Below are 20,383 nucleotides of genomic sequence, written 5' to 3' on the forward strand. Positions count from 1 at the left end.
GCCAATTATTTCCTCTGGCAATGAATCAAAATAAATAGGTTTAAGGAAAATCTTCATAGATTTGGAGATCAGAGGTCCTTGAATTTACAGTTCTAGAAAATAAAAAAAAATACCCTCTGCACAGTCTTACAGTAGATTTAACATTATGGATTTGAACAACTCATGAGCAGCCTTGAAGGTGATTTTGAAATGGCAGGAATTTGAATTACTTTGATAGGCTGCTGTGTGAGTGAATTATTTAGCTATTGAGCAGAGTACATCACTCAGCATCCATGTCTTAATGAGTCTTTGTTGTTCTCTCCTAGTCACAATAACTTCCACTCAGTGTCTGAAAAGGACATATATCTTTCAGTTACTTTATATATAATTATATGGGAAAATGTATTTTGTGTAGGTTTTCTTGAATTTGATAAATCATAGAATCTCAGGAATGTCATAAGTCTGCTGCTTTTTCTTATCCAAATGAAGGTATATACAGCTAAACTACGATGTTGGGATTTGTCTTCTGCTTCACATATACTTCTCTCTCCTCACCTTTTCCTAATATGAACATTTTATGAATGTTAATATATTTATTAACTGTACCTCTTATTAAAACAAAAAAATATGATATTAATCACTTTGGCTGCTTATAATATAAAATGAATGCATTTCCGTAAACTGATAGTCTCAATTAACTTTGACACTTTGCGTTTTTTCCCTATTTCTGAAACAAAATGCTTTCTTTTTTTAAAAGGAATTCCAGACCTGAACAACCAGGTGGATGTTTTCCTTGGGGCTTAGGGTATTCTGAAATCACTTCACCAATATCAAAAGATGGATAGATATAAATTAAGCTCTTAGGCTTGTACCCCTATTCTAGAAACTTATAGGGATGGAGGAATGCCTAGTTTCTTTTCAGCTTCAGGATTTCACTCAGCTCCATCTTTTTAGTTAGGTTTTTTTTTTGTTTGTTCGTTTTTTGTTTACCTGAGGATATATTTTTATTGAGTTTGGAGGAAGTGAGGGAGGGAGGGAGGGAAGGAGGGAGGGAGGGAGGGAGGGAGGGAAAGAAGAAGAGAAGGAGGGAGGGGAGGGAGGGAGGGAGGGAGAGAGAGAGAGAGAGAGAGAGAGGCATTAACACTGAACATAGATCTGCTGCCTCCCATATGCACCCTGATGAGGGATTCAACCTGCAACCCAGGTGTGCGCCTGACAGGATAGGAAACCCGTAATCTTTTGTTGTAGGGACAATGTTCCAACCGACTGATCCACCCAGCCAGGGCTTTTTCAGTTTTAACATCAGTCCAACCTCTCTTTCCCATGCTTCTCATCAGCCATTTGGATATCTTCCTTTGTGAAATCTTCATGGTTTGTTGTTGTTGTTGTTTTTTGTTTGTTTTTTGCTAAAATTTGTTAAGTTTTCTTTTTCTTAATAACTTGATAAATTATTCACATATTCTGGATGTCTCCATTAATTTTTGAGCACTGATTTGCTTTCTTCCCTATGCTATTGCTCCTAATGGGAAATGATATTTGGAAACCAAAAATCTGCCTGCTAAGTGTGCCTATTACTACTGCAGAACCCTTGCTTCTTTCAGTGGAAGGGCTAGGGTGGTATTTTATATAGGCAGGAAGGCAGACGAACACAAACATATCTATTTAAATAAATTTCTTTTGATACCTTCTATTCATACCTCACTTAAGGTTCTATATTTATAGCTTCTTTCTCTGACATTGAGAATCCTGATATTTACTCATTTGTACTATCTGAAATATACAACCAATAACAAACCTACTGTCAAGGATCCTAAAATGAGGCTTAGGTAATATGACAGAGTTATTGCGGTTGTGGGAGCAGGAGAGTAATATGAGAGTCAGTGTAACAGTGATTAAGTTCTTGACTCCATTTTCCAATTTTGTGATGTTCATCAGCAAGTTTACTACTTATAGGCTCATTTTTCTTATCTATATAATGAGGATGGTAATATCTGCCTTACAGAGGTTAATTTGTAAAGCTTGACAGATAGCAAGTATTGAGCAAATTTTAATTAATATTATTGTGTTTTAGTAGTTTTAATCTGAGAGTAATACATAGTAGCCTAGGCATAAACCATTATTTGAGAAAATAGAAGCCTGATGCACGAAATTTGTGCATGTGGGAGGGGGGAGTGTTCCTCAGCCCAGCCTGCACCCTCTCCAATCTGGGACCCCTCGAGGGATTGGGCCTAAATGGCCAGTCGGACATCTCTTTCACAATCCAGGACTGCTGGCTCCCAACTGCTTGCCTGCCTCTGCCTGATTGCCCCTAACTGCTTTTGTCTGCCAGCCTGATCACCCCCAACCACTCCCCTGCCAGCTTGATTGATGCCTAACTGCACTCCCCTTCCAACCTGATTGCCCCTAACTGCCCTCCCCTACCAGCCTGGTCATCCCTAACTACCCTCCCCTGCCAGCCTGGTTGCCCCTAACTGCCCTCCCCTGTAGGCTTGGGTCCCCCCTAACTGCCCTTCCTTGTAGGCTTGATCGCCCCCAACTTCCCTCCTCTGTCAGCCTGATCACCCCTAACTGCCCTCTCCTGCAGGCTTGATTGCCCCCAACTGCCCTTCCTTGCAAGCCTGGTCCCTCCCAACTGCCCTCCCTGCTGTCCATCTTGTGGTGGCCATCCTGTGTTCACATGGGGGCAGCCATCTTGTGTGTTGGAGTGAGTCAATTTGCATATTACTCTTTTATTAGATAGGATACTTGAAACGTAGTTGTAACAGGTAAACAGAAAGGAGATAATAGATACTAGGAACATTTTAGATGAATTTTATTAATATTTTAATTTTATATAGCTTTTAAAATACTTGATATGGTTCTTTATACTATCTTACTCTATTCATGTGTTCATTATTATATTAATAGTTAAGCTGACAACTGAATGTAACTTTATAATTTACACAGTGCTTTCACATTATCGAATGTGATCCTCAGATCCATTCTGTGAAATATTTCCATTTTTGGAGGCCCAGAGAGGTTAAGTAAGTCATTGACAATCACACAAGTTAATAAAAGGACCAATTTAATGCTAGAATTTCCATGTATCTATTATAGTGCTTTCTTTTATTATATTATGACAAGAACTGATGTAGGATAGCAGGGAACAATATGGAAAACTATTACTAGTACTTTGCAAGAGTTAATATCTTTCTATAGATGTCTGCCTTAATACCAAGAAATAACCAAGACATGAAAGGGGACAGACAAGTTGAGTCTACTAGTTATCTAATTTTATATAATTCTGTATAATAAAAGCATAATATGCAAATCGACCGAACAGTTGAACGACCATCCCGATGGCCCTCTGGATGGCCATCCGGGATGATGCTATGACACCCACTGGTGCCAGGCCAGCCAGGGTGGGTGCGATGCGATTGGTTCAGGGCCTGGCCATTGCCTCATGATCACCCCGCAGAGGGAGAATCAGGCACCGGCCTGTGGGCTGCTGCGGGTGGGTGGGGCCTCCAAAGCCTGGGTCCCGAGTGCCAGAGAGAAGCCAGTGAGGGCAGCTGGGGGAAGGAAGGCCTACTCCTGCACAAATTCTTTGCATTGATCCTCTAGTTCATATATAAACCTAGTGGTGTTTTAATAAAATCTGTTCAGTAGATCAAAATACTTAAGTGTCTATAATTTGTCATTTAAAAATATTTTTAGCAGAAATGAAAGCAAAGTGTTGTTTTCTGCACTAAATTGTTCATTTAATACATTCTAGATGATTGTAAAATATATTACAATAAAAATACTTAAGTGTTTTAAAATAGTATTGCTCATGAAACTTTCTGAAATTTACCATCAGGCCAATGGTGACAGAGTCTACATAGAACTATGCTTCGTGGTGTTCTGGGGAAAACCTTTCGACTTGCTGGCTATACTATTCAGTATGGCTGTATAGCGCATTGTGTTTTTGAATATGTTGGTGGTGTTGTCATGGTAAGTTTTTACTTTCGAGAAAGTAATCATTTTATACTATATCTTTTTATTTTTTATTTTTAAAAAATATATATTTTATTGATATTTTTTACAGAGAGGAAGGGAGAGAGAGAGAGAGCTAGAAATGTCGATGAGAGAGAAACATTGACCAGCTGCCTCTTGCACACTGCCTACGGGGGATGTGCCTGCAACCAAGGTATATGCCCTTGACCGGAATCGAACCTGGGACCTTTCAGTCCGCAGACCGACGCTCTACCACTGAGCCAAACCAGTTTCGGCTAAATATATATCTTTTTAAGTAGAAGGAAAATGTGTTCTTCCCTTTATTATAATTGAAGTTATTAACTTAATGAATAAAGTTTGACTGTTAAAACAAATCTTTCTAAATGTGTAAGAGAATGTAAGAGGATTTAAGAGAATGTATTTGTATTGGCACTGATAAAATATAAGAACCATTATTTTAAATATGGTTCTGTATTCAGTTTCTGATAGGGCACAAAAGGCCCTATTAATACACTAAGAATAATAGTTATACCACTTATTGAATGCTAAAATGTTCTGGGTTATATTTGATGTTTTACAGTTATTAACACATTTAATCTTTACACTCTGTGAGACACTTAATAGAAATCCACTGTATATATAGAAGACACTTAATAGAAATCCACTGTATATGATGAAACTGAGGCTCAGAAAGCTTAGTAAGTAACTTGGTCCATGTCTCACAGTTAATAACTAGACTTGGAATTTCAACACAGACTTTTCTCCAGTTTTCAAAACTGCTCCTCTTAACAGTTATGTTTAACTGTCATTAAAATAAATGATTATTCTGTCTTATGTCAATATTAAAATGTTAAGGATGTCCCCCAATGATATTTTTAAATATAGCATTATGAATCTATCAACCATTACTGTACTAACCTTTTAGTAATTATGTAAATGAAATAACTGATTTAATGCCTAATTAGTGGGTTTTGTTGGTGGTGTGGCTGTTTTCATCAGGTTTAGCCTAACAGATTCAGTCATACAACTTCAAGTATTCAGCAAATAAATATATTTAACTGAGAACCCCCTTCTTGGAGTTTTAAAATTTCCAATGGGCTACAGAGGTAGCAAACATGAACTTTCATTGTGTTATTATTTTCTGCCTAGGCAGGAAGATTTGACTAAAAATTATTTACACCTAAGTGGAGTAATAGACTTTTTAGGTAGCAATGATCACTTTATTATAGCTCTGAGGTATATATAGAGATTATTGTTTTAAGATATATTAATATGAAGTCTTAAAGTGCAACTTATTATGCTAATATTTTTTTCAGCATAAAATATAAGTTGCAGCCCCATCAATGGGTAAGCTACTCTTTTGGAAGAGAAGAAAAGGCATCAACTCATTGCAAATAATATGCCATTTAATAAATCACTGAGATTTGATAAGAAAATAAATCATTCACTTATTCATTCAACATTTTTTTTGAGTATCAACTTTATGCCAAGCCCTGGCAACACAAGAGACAAGGTCCCAGGCCTCCTGGAGCTTACTTTCTACCGAATGGCCCAGATTTGGAAACATAGATATTGTTATTTTATTCATGTATTATAATGTAATATCAATAAACCATTTTTAATATATTTGCTTATGTCTCCAGACTTGGTGGCCACTCTATAGATTTGAACTTCTCTGGGTGCTGCCAGCTTATTATTAGTCACCCTCCAAGCATGGAGAACATTGGCTTAATTTCTTTCTTTCAATTGCTCAGATGTTTGTTATACTTATATAAAAAGGTTTTCAACTCCAATTACAAAATTATGTCTTTTCAGTGTTCTGGACCATCAATGGAGCCTACGATTCAAAATGCAGATATTGTCTTTGCAGAAAATCTTAGTCGACATTTTTATGGTATCCAAAGGTATATTTGTCATAGATATATTAAATTTGTGTTGGAAATACACATAGACATTGTGTCTTTTCTGCAGTTTTCTAACTTTATCTTTAAAAACTCTCTTGTAAATACAAGAGTGACAAGCTAGATAAAATTTTATCTTAAATATTTTCTCTCCGTTTTGAAAAAAATTCTAGTTTAGCACTTCTTAGTTAATCTGTATAATCAAGGGTTAATCTGTATTTTAACAACTCCACCAGGTGATTCTCATCATGAGAGAAGTTTGGGAAATACTGCTAAATTACCTGGGTTATATAATTCCTTGCTACTTCAAACTCTAGGGAAACAAATGATGTTTCTGTCTTTTTATGTGCTCTAGAGTCCATCAAACTCCTGGCTGGACAGTAAAATTTAATGTGTTAATTTGGTGCTATTTACATGAAATTGTTTTCCCATAGTTTCGTTGCTAAAAATTCAGACACTAAAGTAACACAATAGATTCAGTGAAAGAAGATAATTCTTACAGAGTTATCAGAAATTTTAGAATCTTCTAATAATGTTTCCATCACCCTCATCTTTGGATTCTAACACAAAAAATTCAGTCACAGAGGTTCTCAAAGTTGGTAAATGTCTGGAAGGGCCAGTACAGTGAGAGGATAAAGGGTGTGGCTTTAAATTGCTTTATAAAAGTATTATAGCAATGCTATACAAGTGCTTAATAAATAACACTGATATTTCTTTGGCTTTTTCCCTCAGAGGTGACATTGTGATTGCAAAAAGTCCAAGTGACCCAAAATCAAATATTTGTAAAAGAGTTATTGGTTTGGAAGGAGACAAAATGCTCACCAGTAGTTCATCAAGTTTCTTTAAAAGCCATAGTTATGTAAGTAACAATTTCAGTTATGTTATTATTAAAAATAATTGAAAACATAAAAGAAAATGACATCTATTTTGAATATAACTAAGTGCTGCATTCAGTGGAATTTAAGTATTTTTGTATCAAGAATCATTTGGCCATTTTATATGTTTTAGTTCTCTTTAAAACCTTATATCAATATCTCAGTAATAGTTGTTGAAGGCAAGATTTATCAATAGATATCAAAATATTGGGTAAAAGTTCGAAAGAAAATAATATATTTGCATACTCTCAAAGTATCTCTCCTAAGATATTTATTACAAAGGGAAAAATAGTAACTTCATAGAGGAGGCCTTGGCAGTCACCACTTTTACTGAGTGATCAAGGTTCACTTCACCAATTACAAGACAGATCAACATGGTGTAGCCCCTGAATTGAACTGAGAAGCGGCCCATCAGTTTTGTGGTATTCTTGTAAAAGGGTATAACCTCAGTCTAATCATGAGAAAACAGCAGAGAGGGTAATTCTGCAACAATATTGACAAATACTCTAAAATGTTAAGGTCATGAAAAACAAGGAAAGACAGGAATTGTGATAGATGGGAGAAGACAAAGGAGATGTGACAACTCAATGTGGTCTGGGTTCCTGGCTCAGAAAAATTTTCAACTAACTTAAGGAAATGCTGGTAAAAATCAAATAAATCCTATAGTTTAGCTTTTTAAAATCCTATTTGTTTTTAGAATATAAATTACATGTACTTTTTAACAGTTAGAAAGAGCAAGAGCTGTAGAAAGGAAGAGTGAGGAGCATGTGTAAAGTGTTACCTCCTTTCACCAATCACATGGCTGATATGACAGCTTATGGCAGAGGAGGGTGGCTTTACTTTACTCAGCATATAATTTTCCTACCTTAATAATTATAACTTAATTCCTACTTTAATTTAAAATTTCTGTCACTCTCAAGTTATATAGCTGTTACATCTATTAACTTTACCTCTATCTTTATCCCCAATGTAAGCGTGGTATTAAGAGTTAAATTGTCTTCATTATTGTAGATTTATTTTAAACTATAATGGCCTCTGTCTGCTCCATGAGTAAGTTTGATCAATTGACTATTACAAAATAAGCTCATTTATTTACCATCCACAATAGACTAGGTTCAGCTGTTCAAACATTTTTGATGTTTATTACTATAATGTTAAACACTCTAGTGATTGTTAGCTGATGGTGATAATAATGTTGAAGATAGTATGGTATAAGGTAACCTATTTTTCTTTGAGGACTTTATAAGGGGCACTATACACTGTATCCCTTTATTCTTAAAAAATGTCAGATTTTTACATAATGGTTGTACCTTCATATGACTGTTATCATTGCATGAGGATTGTAATCACTTCTGAATTGCGATAAATTTGAAACCAGAAATAGTTTGCAGTCAGAACAATAAAACATATTAATGTTACTATCCAGCATCTGTGTACTTAAATACCACACCATTGTTGTTTTCTTTTTGAGTTATCAGAGTTGTATCAGGACAAAAGGATTTAGATAAAAATCTGCTAATCAGAAAAGAGGACTATAAGATATAGTTTTTGTGTGTGAATATTCTATTTAAAGAAAACATTCATCAAATTTTTATGTTTGATGAATGGATTAGTAAGAGGACACTGGTATATAGTTCCTGGTGTATTCCATTCACTTTGGTTTGTATGTTTCTAAATGTACAAACATACGTAATTGTAATAATACTGGCCAACACTTACGTATTTAATCTGTACCATACACTGTTGAAACTCTTTTACAAGGGTTAATTTATTTAATCATTACAAAAGCAACCCAGTGAGATAGGAGTGGTAGTAATTGACAGATGGAAAAACTAAAAACAGGGTGGTTAAATAAATTGCCCAGTTTGTCGGACAATAGTTGGGATTCAAACACAAGTAGCCTGGCTCCACCTAGAATCTGGATGCCTTGACACGCTACAACTTCTCCTCCCAAACTGTCCTCTACTTGTTTATTTCTACTCCCATTTCACCAAATTGTACTTTCCTTAAAATGTATTGTTTTCCTTAAAATTATTATTTTTAAAAAGAAAAGGAACTGTTTTTGGTCAGGGGCAGTATTGATTCTGAAAGAGAAGCCAGTGAATTGTGAAGGTTTTCTCACCCCCACCAGTTTTTCTAGGCTGAATTTTTCAAGCCATAAGAATTGTGTAGCTATTACAGAACCACTTTAGCAAATGTGTTCCATTAATCAAGGTGATTTATTACAAAAAAATCATCCAAGTTTGGAGCACTCTGAAGAGATATCCAAACTGTTTGCAGGGTCTGCCTCTCTAGAGTGTTGCCTTTTCCAGCTATCTCAAAAGCACACTGGTGCTGTGTTGTATGAAGTGGGTTTCTTCCCCTACTTATGCATCCTCTTAGAAAAATTATTGTTTATTAGATGAAGACATTAGTATTCAGATCTTTATTGAACTACATGGTAAAGATGATGAATATTAAAAATGTTTTGAATTTCAGGCAAAAAAACATTTATTCTCTATGCCTCAGAGAGCAAAACACCAAAATTGTCATTTGGAACCTAGAATATAGTTTAGCATATGAAAGAATAGCATTGTTCCCAAGTTGGCATAAAATAATATAAACAGATCATTGGTTAAGTGAAGTGGAACCATTTTATTCATTTCAGAGTTCTAAAAGTTCATGTGACAAGCAACACTTAGGAACTATGATTTATTTTTTACATTAAGCATTTGGAAACTAAGTAGTCCCTATCAAGGTCCTATTGCAGTGGGTTTTGCAATATTAGGTAAGATATAAGCTTAATTTGTGACTCTCAAAAGAAACAAATTGTACTTAGCTAAAACATCTTAAATAACTTACCAATTTCTCAGTTTACTGCTAGAACCTTTGTTTGCCAAAAATAATTAGCTGCAAGGAGAAGCATTAAGCAAATTAGAAATACTGTATATAAAATGAATTGGCATGGTCCTATTGATTTGCATGTTAGGCAAAGTAAAAGCCTATTTAAGGTAGGGGATTTTGGCCAGGACTTAGGAAATGTAGTAAAATTTTATTATGAAAGCTAATAAAGAGACGAAGAAAAATCTTTCTGAGGTTATCCAGTGGTTATTCTAGTCTTCAAAGAAGATTTGAAATATAAGCTTCTTCCATGGTAGGGCTATCTGACCACCTTCCAGAATCACAAGTAAAAGTTGTAGGAAATACTGGCATGTCCCTGTTACTTTGAGTCAAGACAGCAGAGTGCTGACTAATGTGTGTTTCCCCAATTGACTTCTATTTGGAGTGAATGATACTTTCCAGCCCTTTTTACTAAGCAGACTAAAAATTCACTTGGTTTTGAACTCACCTATCAGTTTAGAATAGTGAACTAAATCATTCAAAGGAAAAGTAAAATTGGCCTATCTTGCTCTTATTTTAAGGGAAGGTTTGGTTCTCAGAAATGCTATGGTGGTTTTGTTATGATGAAGGCTAAGTTGCCATTGTAGCACCTACTAACTACATTGTGAGCTAATGAGAGTTGTCTACATTTCAATAGAAATGCATGTGCCTTTGGACATTATTAACTACTATAGAGGTATTTTGTTATTTTGATCCTTTGTTGGTTGGCAAATTAGCAGTGGGTAAAGTTGTTCATTGTAGTTGGTAAATTACTACTTTGAGTGTTAACTTTGAGTGGTTTGTTCACTGTAAAATGAATAATTGATTTTTAAATCTTCCAAAATTAAAATTTTATTGAATTTCAGTTTTTCAACCATAGCATCCACTCTGTATTGAAAATGGAAACACTACCCTGTTTCCCCGAAAATAAGACAGTGTCTTATATTAATTTTTTCTCCCAAAGTTGTGCTAGGTCTTATTTTCAGGGGATGTCTTATTTTCGGGGAAACACGGTAATAGAAATATGATTATGAAGATTTCAGTATGTCCCTATAGTTAGATCATAACAATTTTTTGCTAAAGAAAACATATTTGTAGTTATTAGAGTGTGCATTTTTACTTTCATTACCAACCTATCAAAATGTCAGACTATTTAAAGCTTTTTGGTTCTTGATACCATATATTCCAGTGTTATACACAAAAGGTGAAATATTTTTTACCAAATGTTAGTTTGTTACCACAGAATTATGGTACATATAAGGAATGTAGTATTTCTTACTTTTTTTTTTGTATTATATAGTATGCTAATAACATCATTATTGTTATTGGCAGAAACATAAGAAAGAGAGAGAGTTTCACATTTCCGAAAAAAAAAAATACTGATTAAATGTTCCCAGGATGCACAGGTACTAGAGTGTTCTGAAAAAGAACACTTGGAAATGGGACAATATGCCAGTAATAAAGCTGTGTAATAATGTATTTGAAAACTGATTAACAAAGTGAAAAACAAGCTCACTAATTTGACAGCATTAGAAAATAGTCACTGGGGTGGATAGATGGTGATGGAAGGAGACTTGACTTGGGGTGGTGATTATACAATATAATGTACAGATGATGTATTATAGAATTGTACTCCTGAAACATATAATTGAATTAAGCAAAGTCACCCTAATAAATTCAGGGTTTTTTTTTTAAATAAAATGATCACTTTATATAGTTAATACTAACAGCCTATTAATATGCACTGTGTATTTACTAGTAGGTCATAGTTCAAATCCTTGAATATCCTTATGCTGTTTTTCTGTTTGTTTAAATGTCATTTACTTCAACTAAAAGTCACAACCATATGGCCTTCAATTACCACTTATAAACAGAAAAAGTACTTCTATGTAGGGAGAGGAATCATGAGATTGAAAGCTTGTTTATTATAAGCTTTATAAGCTGATACACTAAATCCTTATGTCACTTAAATAGAAGAACTACCTAATAACGTCACTTATTATAACAAGGATTGCTAAACAAGGGACTTGCTTTTTGCAGACGATAGTGATAAAAACCTGTGCTACACATCCATTTCTCAGCAACGGTTCCCAGGTTAATCAATCATGGCATCCTGTTAATGTCCTGATTGCAGCTGATGTGGAGGAAATATGTTTACTCTTCTGCTAAAGTGAAGTTGACTGCAGAGATTACGTGACTTTTTCATCCTATAGTTAACAGGATTCTGAAGATAAATTTGACTTCTTGTTTACAATTCTGAGGTGTTTTTCTTCTCTTCTGCGGCCCCCACAACTTAAGCATTTTCTGATGTGTTCTCTGAACATTTTCAGAATAATTTGATCTTCAACAATATGTAGTTTATAGAATTTTATATTATAAAATTGTATTTTCCCTTACATGTTTGAGAATATGTACATATGTGATATATATATATATATATATATATATTATATATGATTGATGATTCTACTGAGAGATTAGCACGTCTTCCTGAAACTAATGTGTTTTGCTCATCTAAAAATATTTTATTGTAACTACTCACAGTTGGTTTGAGTTTCCAGCTCAAAGTTGGAAAACCCTTCCATTGGAGTGAATATAGGGGGGCAGTTGTGCAATTCTGTGAAATGCAAATATTATATGTACTTTTATCTGCAAGTTATAAAAGACTTCTATACTTTAAGGTTTCCTAAAAGTAATTGGGAAAAATTGAGACAGAAATTGTAACACTGATGTTCAATGTCAGCATGTTAAGCAGACTCTAACTCTGATAACTGGGAGTCAAAAGAATATATTCCAAAGGTCATGTGGCTTCCCAATGATATAGAGTGGTCTGCTGGACAGTTACCGTTGAGTAGGTGTAATATGTTCAGATATCTTTTGAAATAAACAACTAAATGAAGTTCTGTGTTACCACTCTGGGTAATTAAAATTCTGTAGGTTTCTGTGACCCATTTAATCTTTGTCCATAAAAGCATTCTCATTCTAGTAAACTATTCTCTACCTAAAATAAGAATGGAACAGAGAAATAACATATAAAAGCAGGCATGCCTGGGAAAACTCATTATTTATATGCTTAGCATGTTTCTATTTTATGTACCTTAAAACCTAGTATTTCATTAAGTTAGGTCTTCTTTTAGAATATGAGAACCAGATTATACATGAGTCTATATTACAATGGAAATACAGATACAGTCTTGAAATAAGGCTACAAAAGATGCTTCTTTTAAATACTACTCTAAAAACGGCCCATGTAACATTGTTTTATAAATAGAACAAGAAAAGAAATCATAAAGCAAAATAATCCATTGTCGTAGGGGAAAAATTCTGTAGGAATGGGGCATTAGATTCAGTTGGCTAGTATGGAAGGACATAATTACTGGCTGCATTTCCAGTCCTATTCCCCTTCCTCTCACCTTGTGACTTGTTGGTAGACAGTTCTGAATAAGTGAATGCTGCATAAGAGAGAGCCAGTGCATTTGTTATTTGATAAACATTGCTTGATGAAGACCCCTATTAAAAGAATAAAAATGTTAATCTTTAGTACTAACATTTTGATGATTTGGTCTTAAAACTGAATTTCACCAAATCATTTAATATAAATAAAATGACAGCTATTCACAATTAAGTACATTTTAAATTATATTGTATTCAATTCACAGTCTTGGCTCCTACCAGACCTATGTAATTGAATACAGTATAAATAACAAAATATAACTGAAATAAATTACAAAGCACAGTTCACCTGGAAAATTTCTGAGTAGACTGCATAGGAATATCAGGAACAAAGAAAAAAGCCCAGAAGACATCATTCATACCAGCAGCTGGGGCAGTTACAGAGTGGCCAGATTATTATGATTTTTGAACACATAATAATCTGGCCACTCAGTGTGTGTGTGTGTGTGTGTGTGTGTGTGTGTGTGTGTGTGCACGCACACACATGTGTATTAGAGGCTGGTGCATGAATTCGTGCATGGGTGGGGTCCAGCCAGCCTGGCCAGGGGGAGGGGACATGGACGGTTAGCCGGCCTGCCTGCTGGTCTAACTCCTGATTGAGGGGACAGTTTGCTTATTAGCCTTTTATTATATAGGACTAGAGGCCCATTGCAGGAAGATTCCTGCAAGAATAGGGCTTCCTGCAGCCTTCTCTGCCACCCCGCTAACTTTGGGGTATATGTCATCATTAAGCAGAATATGCATTAGCCACATAGCGGTAGGGGTAATTTGACATGCTCCTGCTTACCTGAAAGATGGTAACATAAAAACCAATTACTTGGGTATTAATTATTAAATTAAAATGACATGAATGTACATTCATTATATGGACTTCTTTTCCTGGGCAAAGAAACTATCCTGTTTGTCTTTACCCAAAAGAAAAAATGTTTTCTGATTGTTTTATAAAACGTGTATGCCTCTCCTTTTCCTGTATAATTGAGGATAAAGAAAAAATAATCATGTCAAAAAAAGATTCCAAAAACTTTGTCCCTCTCCTTGCCTTTATTTTTAAAAACTATTAAAGTTATTTTGTGTCTTTAATAAAAAATAAACTATTGTTTCCTTTTCAGTTATTTAAGAACCATTAAAGTGGCATAAGCAATAATAGGGCCAATCCCCACCCTTACCTTTGCTGTTTGTAAATTCTAAAACATTTGGCAAAGAGTTAATTAAAAATCAAAGTTTTTATTAGGCTTTTCTTCTTTTTGGAAAGTCAGAATTACAAATATCTTATTCTGCAGTCAGAACTTTTACTTAATTAGTTTTTGCTTAATCAAATAAATTACTTTGACTATAGTTTAGTAAACATGTTATTTGATATTGTGGACTCTTTCATCAGATTTCACCTGAATCAGGAAAGGTAACACCTGTGAGTTGGTTCACTAAAGCCACTTTTGTTAAAGGGACACCCGCAGGCCATGAGGCAATTACATTTGTTGCCTGTACTAAAAGAGGCACTTAACTGGACCTCAGTAAGTATAGCTGAGAACTAGAGGCTAGATTCTTTTGTCCAGTCCTGAGATTAAGCTTTCTCAGAGCTGAGGAAGAAAACCTCTGATGTAGTAAGGAAAAACAAGAATAATCTAAAGGTTCTTTTGATTTAAAATTTAGCCCTAAAGTTAGCTGTGTCTAAGACCTTGGAAAATTCAGATTTGAACAAAAGTAAAATGTTTTATGTGACATTCATTGTAAAACTACCCTGTTTCCTCGAAAATAAGACGGTGTCTTATATTAATTTTTGCTCCCAAAGATGTGCTAGATCTTATTTTCAGGGGATGTCTTATTTTTCCATGCGCTAGGTCTTATTTTCGGAGGATGTCTTATTTTTGGGGAAACAAGATATATCTATACCTAGGATATTTATATTCTTAGGCTCATGTAGTCATTCAAGTTACCTTGACAGATTTACAAAAGTATTAAAAGGAAAAGCACCTAATTACTAAAAGTTTTGGTTATGAGAAGTAATGAAAACATGTAATTAGGGATTTCCATTTTTGGCCATTTGCAAAACATGTATTACAAATGCATTTATTGAAGTCCTGTTTTACTTTAGTTGGAAAGTTATAAAAGCTTTTTTAAACTTCCATATAAAATATATTTTAATCTACTCATATTATTGCTGCAGAACTTTTCTTCTTATTTGGCTTGAATTTTCATGTTAGTGATAGTAACTTGGTCATTCCAAAAGAGGATTGTTGCTGGGGAGTAATTTTTTTTTTAAGTTTATGTTGAACAGATATTAATGGGCAAATGAGTCATATCAAAGAGGCCTTGTTTTTTTTTAAAAGAAACATTTTCTGTTCTGAATATATTTATGATTGTCATCGAGTAAAAATTTAGGCTTATGTTACTTACCAGTTAACCAGTTAATACACAGGACATATAGGAACTAGGGTCTTTTATTTTAGTAGAGGGTCACCATCATTAATTTTACAACTCATGGTTTTATAATAGGTCCTTCTGGGTCTTTATGGTCATTATTGAAGTATAATGCATTGAAGATATGGCCTGTACAAGGCAGAACAAGGATCTTAATTAGAATTCTGACAAGTCCACTCCAATAAAATGATGAGATTATTTGTAATTGATGTCACAATCAATTACCATTTAGTTCATCATGAGCATTCTAATAAGTCTGGCCTTGCTATTGGCCCCAGGATGTTGCTGAATAAGTAGCTACCCTGTTTATGCTGTTACTGAGAGGGGACACATTTTCAATCAGCATCCTAATGACCTCTTTTGAAGTCTATTAAATTAATGACCCTGTCACACTGTTTTGATCTCTTATAACCTCAGTCTGGGGTTTGTATAACAAATTAATTTTGGGGAACCATGTGGCAAAAAAGGCATTTAAAAGTTGAAATCTGTCCTGCCAGTGTAGTTCAGTGGTTGAGTTGTCGATTTATGAACCAGGTGGTCACAGTTCTAATCCGTCAGGACATATGCCTGGGTTGTGGGCTCAATCACATGTGGGGTGTGCTGGAGACAGCTGATCAGTGATTCTCTCATCATTGATGTTTCTATCTTTCCCTTTCTTTCTGAAATCAATATAAATATATTAAAAAATAAAGTTAAAACATTATTACTAATGAATAAAAGTTATTTTATTGTTTGAAAATGAAATCATAGGGTTTATATGTATTTTATAAAAAGACAACTTCAGGACATTTTTCTCTATCTGCACAAGACACCTTTTATTGACAGCACCCAAATTTGTCTTTGTTTTTTGTTTTTAAAGGGGCTGCTTTCTTCTCTAATTCCAGGTGCCAACGGGCCATGTTTGGTTAGAAGGTGATAATCTACAGAATTCTACAGATTCTAGGTACTATGGACCTATTCCATATGGACTAATAAGAGGACGAATCTTCTTTAAGGTACTGTTTTCTACTTAAAATGTAGGCCTTCTTCTCTGAGCTGGAGGGTAAAAAAACATTTTCTTTCAAAATGAACTCTGAGCTCTTCAGGCTGTTAGTGGTCTTACCTGTTACAGTAACAGCAATGGAAATGTTAGCCTTCATACCTATAAACATTGCTCCTTCCCCCCATTGAGACAGGTAATTGAGAATATTTTTGTTTAAATAATTAAAACTAACTACCTTTGTTTGTAGCATAAAAAGCCTTTAATTTGAACATTCAAAATTTTCTTTCTACTTTTACCACCATGTTAATATCCTGGGAATATACAGCATGTCCCCAAAAATTGTATAAACACTTTAACAGCTGATAGCTCAGTTTTGAAAATGAAATGCATGTTAATAAACACTGCCTTTAAAATTATTCAAAGTATGTATATACATTTTGTGGGGATACTCTATATTAATATGCACTTACTGAAGAGCAGTCTAGATTCAAAATATCTGCAGTGCAGGGATATCCTAGTTAAGTACAGTGAGAAATGGACTTATCATGGTTGTAGTAAATTTATGATTCCTAGGGAAGATTGTTGTTTTCACTGGCTCCTCTATTTTCTCACAATTAGTAAGGGGGGAAATATACAGGAATAGTTGGGGGTAATTTACATAATTCTTTACATTTAAGCATATATTCAAGTATTTATGTTTAGTTAACTATGAGGGTAGTAAAAGAAAATGCAGACACACATGCTCACACTCACACGTATATACAATTGACCCTTAAACAGCTCAGGGGTTGGGGCACTGACCTACATATAACTTTTAACTCCTCCAAAACTTATAGTATTTGGAATTTGTCCCAAGAAAGCCCTCAGATAACAATATCTGTGGATGCTCAAGTCCCTTATGTAAAGTCACATAGAACAATGCATACAGTTGGCCCTCTGCTTCAACAGATTCCCAATCATGGATGGAAAATAATGTTTTTAATCTGTTGTTAGCTAAATCCATGGATATGAAACCCAGGCACATGGAGGGTAACTGTATATTTATTGGAAAAAAAAAAATCTGTAATTGGACCCATGCAGTTCAAACCCATGTAAGAGTTTAAACACATAGACACATATAAATTTACTTCCTAAAGTCTTATTTTGATGTAGGAATTGGTTCTTGAATGAAGAATACAGAGAAAGTGTTTAGTTATATGGCAGAGAAAAAGAATGAAAAGGAATATGATGATATAATATCACTTTCATTAATTGCCTTCAATCAATTTTGATTTTACAGATTTGGCCTCTGAGTGATTTTGGATTTCTACGTGATAGCCCGAACGGCCACAGATTTTCTGATGATTAGCCAACACTTATTCTTTTGATTTGATTATTGCCTCCTGTTTAAGTGAAGTTATTATTGCCACTGAAACCATGTACTTACTAATAAACTATTTGCTATTCAGTTTGTTATGTTTAATTTTTACATGTAAAGAATAACAAGCAATCTGCAAGCTACATTAATTCAAAATATACGGGTAAGCGTAATCCAAAATAAACCATCTAAAGTTTATGACATATGTAAAAATATTTTTAGGGAGGAAACCTGGATGACAACCTCACTTTTGAATTTTTAGTTTTCTAGGTACAATAATAAAAAAAAAAAAAAACTCCATGAATGTACTTCATACGTTAGCTACAATTATTTTTTATTGTATTTTATTTTTTTGTTAGCTATGTTTACAAAATTAAAGTAGAAACTAGTCTTATAAATCCAAACCAACAATAAATGCAAAGATTCAACCTAATAAAAAGCTGCTAAGTCACAATCTTGGTTCACTCATTTGAAAATAGTTTCAGCCCGGCCAGTGTAGTTCAGTGGTTGAGCGTTGACCTATGATCCAATAGGATGCCCGGTCAAGGCACATCCCAGGTTGCTGGCTCAATCCCTGGTGGGAGGTGTGCAGGAGGCAGCTGATCAATGATTCTCTCTCATCATTGATGTTTCTCTCTCTCTCTCTCCCTTCTTCTCTGAAATAAAAAATTACTGAAAAATATATATGTATATATTTAAAGTTTTAGTGACCCTATAAAGGATACATTTTCAAATAAAATTCATATTGTTTCTGAATTACACTGTACATAGAATGTTAAATATATAGAAAAATAAAATCTTTACAGTTTACTATAATCAATAATGATACATTATAAAAGCCCATTTCATTACACTAGCAGTGCATTGGTTCCTTATTCCTAAATATAGGCATTCATACTGTATTTTAGCACTCTGAAACAAGAAAGTAATGCATTTGTTTCAATTTTTTTTCTAAAGCTACCATTTCCTAAATTATATTTAAAGGTGAAGATGGCAGCGATCAAGAACCTTACTCCCTTTAATACAATCACTTGAAGGCTTTGGAAATACAGTGGCAGGACTGAAGTCATTTTCTCCAAAGCTATTCCTCCTTCTGCAGTCCCAACTTTGTCTTCCTTATTAACTTTGAAATAACCTCATGAATAATCCATAGTCAGTCTTCAAGTTGGGAGAACTAGGCTCACATATTATTCACACAGATTGTAATTTAACTCTAATGACCTGAGATTTGAAAATAGTTCTACAATAGACCTACAACTTTGACAGCAAGAAATGTCATGTTACCTCAGAAACTTAGTAACTATAAAGGAATATGATGATATTGTGACCCATTAAAAGAGGAGATATAAAGTTCTCAAATAGGAATTTTCTATAAATAACTTATAATTCAAGTCTCTTTTTTTGGCAATCTATAAATTATCCTATATAATAAAAGCCTAAAATACAAATCAAATGAACAGTGGAACGACCAGTCGCTATGATGTGCAGGAGCTGCCCCCAACTCACCAGGCCCCAGGCCAGCCAGGTGGGTGCCACCAGGCCCCCACCTCCCCGATTGCCCTGCCAGTCGCTCCACAGATTGGCCCTGATCGCTGGCCAGGCCTAGAGGCCTACCTAGGCACGAATTTTGTGCACCAGGTCTCTAGTAAACATATACAGAGCTAAATTTATTTTCTATTAATGTGGGTTAGACTTTGCTTGACAAGCTTACATTTTCTTTGCAAATAATAGAGCTGACAAAGTTTCCTTTTTTTTATCAGCTTTACAGTTGCTTGAATGTATAAAGTTGGAATGGACTTTCCTTAACATGTCTGAATATACAGTTAAGGGTCTATTTAGTGAACAATTTCAGCTACAATGGAGGAGTTCTATAATTAGTGAACATGTATCACAAGAAATCAGGGTAACTTCTTCGGCTTCATCCTTGGAAACACTGTATTTTCCACCACAACGGCAACTCAGAGAGTAAGAGTGATCATCTGCAGAGAAAACAGAAAAATGCTTATAAGTAACTACACTGACAACACAAACACACACAATGTGGTTTATTCCACAGAAACTGCAAAACAAAATAAGCTCAGTAAATGTAAAATGTATTAAATGAGAACTTGAAAATATTTCTTATATAGGCAGGGGCAGTGTTTCTAAAAATGATTCACCCAAAGAATCTCTGTAAAGGAGATGGACTGAAGCTATAAATCAGTAGTCCAAAGATCTTGGGGTGAAAGCTGATGCTCAGAAGCAACCCATAAAATTTATTTGAAGTCTGTTTTCTTAAGATTCATACAAATTTCACATTATTCTCAATAATGTGTTTGTACAAAATATAACTGTATAGGAGAAACAACAACTCTACCTGTCTTGTTAAAGAACTTGCTTTTGCCTGGAGTATATCCTTTTAGGAAAAAAAACTGCTAATTTGACTGTATCAAATTCAATATTTGAATATATCTGTTCTGGTATCATACTATTTTAAGAGTCCTGACTCAAAAATATAAACACACAATATGGTATGTTTTTTCTGTGTGTGTATCTGTTTGTTTGGTGTTTACAAATGGTTTGTGAGCCAAAGGGCAACCACTGA

At 34.5% G+C, this 20,383-nt stretch overlaps 2 protein-coding genes across 6 annotated transcripts in view; one reads left to right on the forward strand and one right to left on the reverse strand.

The window, feature by feature from the left end:
- The window catches only part of IMMP1L (inner mitochondrial membrane peptidase subunit 1), a 32,581-nt gene extending 14,692 nt beyond the window's left edge, over positions 1 to 17,889 (forward strand). For all 4 annotated transcript variants that reach the window (XM_036428582.2, XM_036428583.2, XM_036428581.2 and 1 more), the window contains 5 exons: positions 3,818 to 3,951; positions 5,770 to 5,858; positions 6,588 to 6,714; positions 16,345 to 16,455; positions 17,722 to 17,889. In XM_036428582.2, the coding sequence (XP_036284475.1) occupies positions 3,847 to 3,951; positions 5,770 to 5,858; positions 6,588 to 6,714; positions 16,345 to 16,455; positions 17,722 to 17,790 (501 nt within the window). In that variant the 5' untranslated portion in view covers positions 3,818 to 3,846 and the 3' untranslated portion in view covers positions 17,791 to 17,889. The remainder of the gene's footprint in view (positions 1 to 3,817; positions 3,952 to 5,769; positions 5,859 to 6,587; positions 6,715 to 16,344; positions 16,456 to 17,721) is intronic.
- Positions 17,890 to 18,434: 545 nt separating this feature from the next.
- DNAJC24 (DnaJ heat shock protein family (Hsp40) member C24) overlaps positions 18,435 to 20,383 on the reverse strand; it is a 39,302-nt gene continuing 37,353 nt past the window's right edge. For both annotated transcript variants that reach the window (XM_036428586.2, XM_036428585.2), the window contains one exon: positions 18,435 to 19,778. In XM_036428586.2, coding sequence (XP_036284479.1) covers positions 19,648 to 19,778 — 131 coding nt within the window. In that variant the 3' untranslated portion in view covers positions 18,435 to 19,647. The remainder of the gene's footprint in view (positions 19,779 to 20,383) is intronic.

The sequence above is a fragment of the Pipistrellus kuhlii genome, unplaced genomic scaffold (assembly GCF_014108245.1).
Source record: "Pipistrellus kuhlii isolate mPipKuh1 unplaced genomic scaffold, mPipKuh1.p scaffold_m20_p_9, whole genome shotgun sequence".
In the NCBI taxonomy this organism is placed as follows: Eukaryota; Metazoa; Chordata; class Mammalia; order Chiroptera; family Vespertilionidae; genus Pipistrellus; species Pipistrellus kuhlii.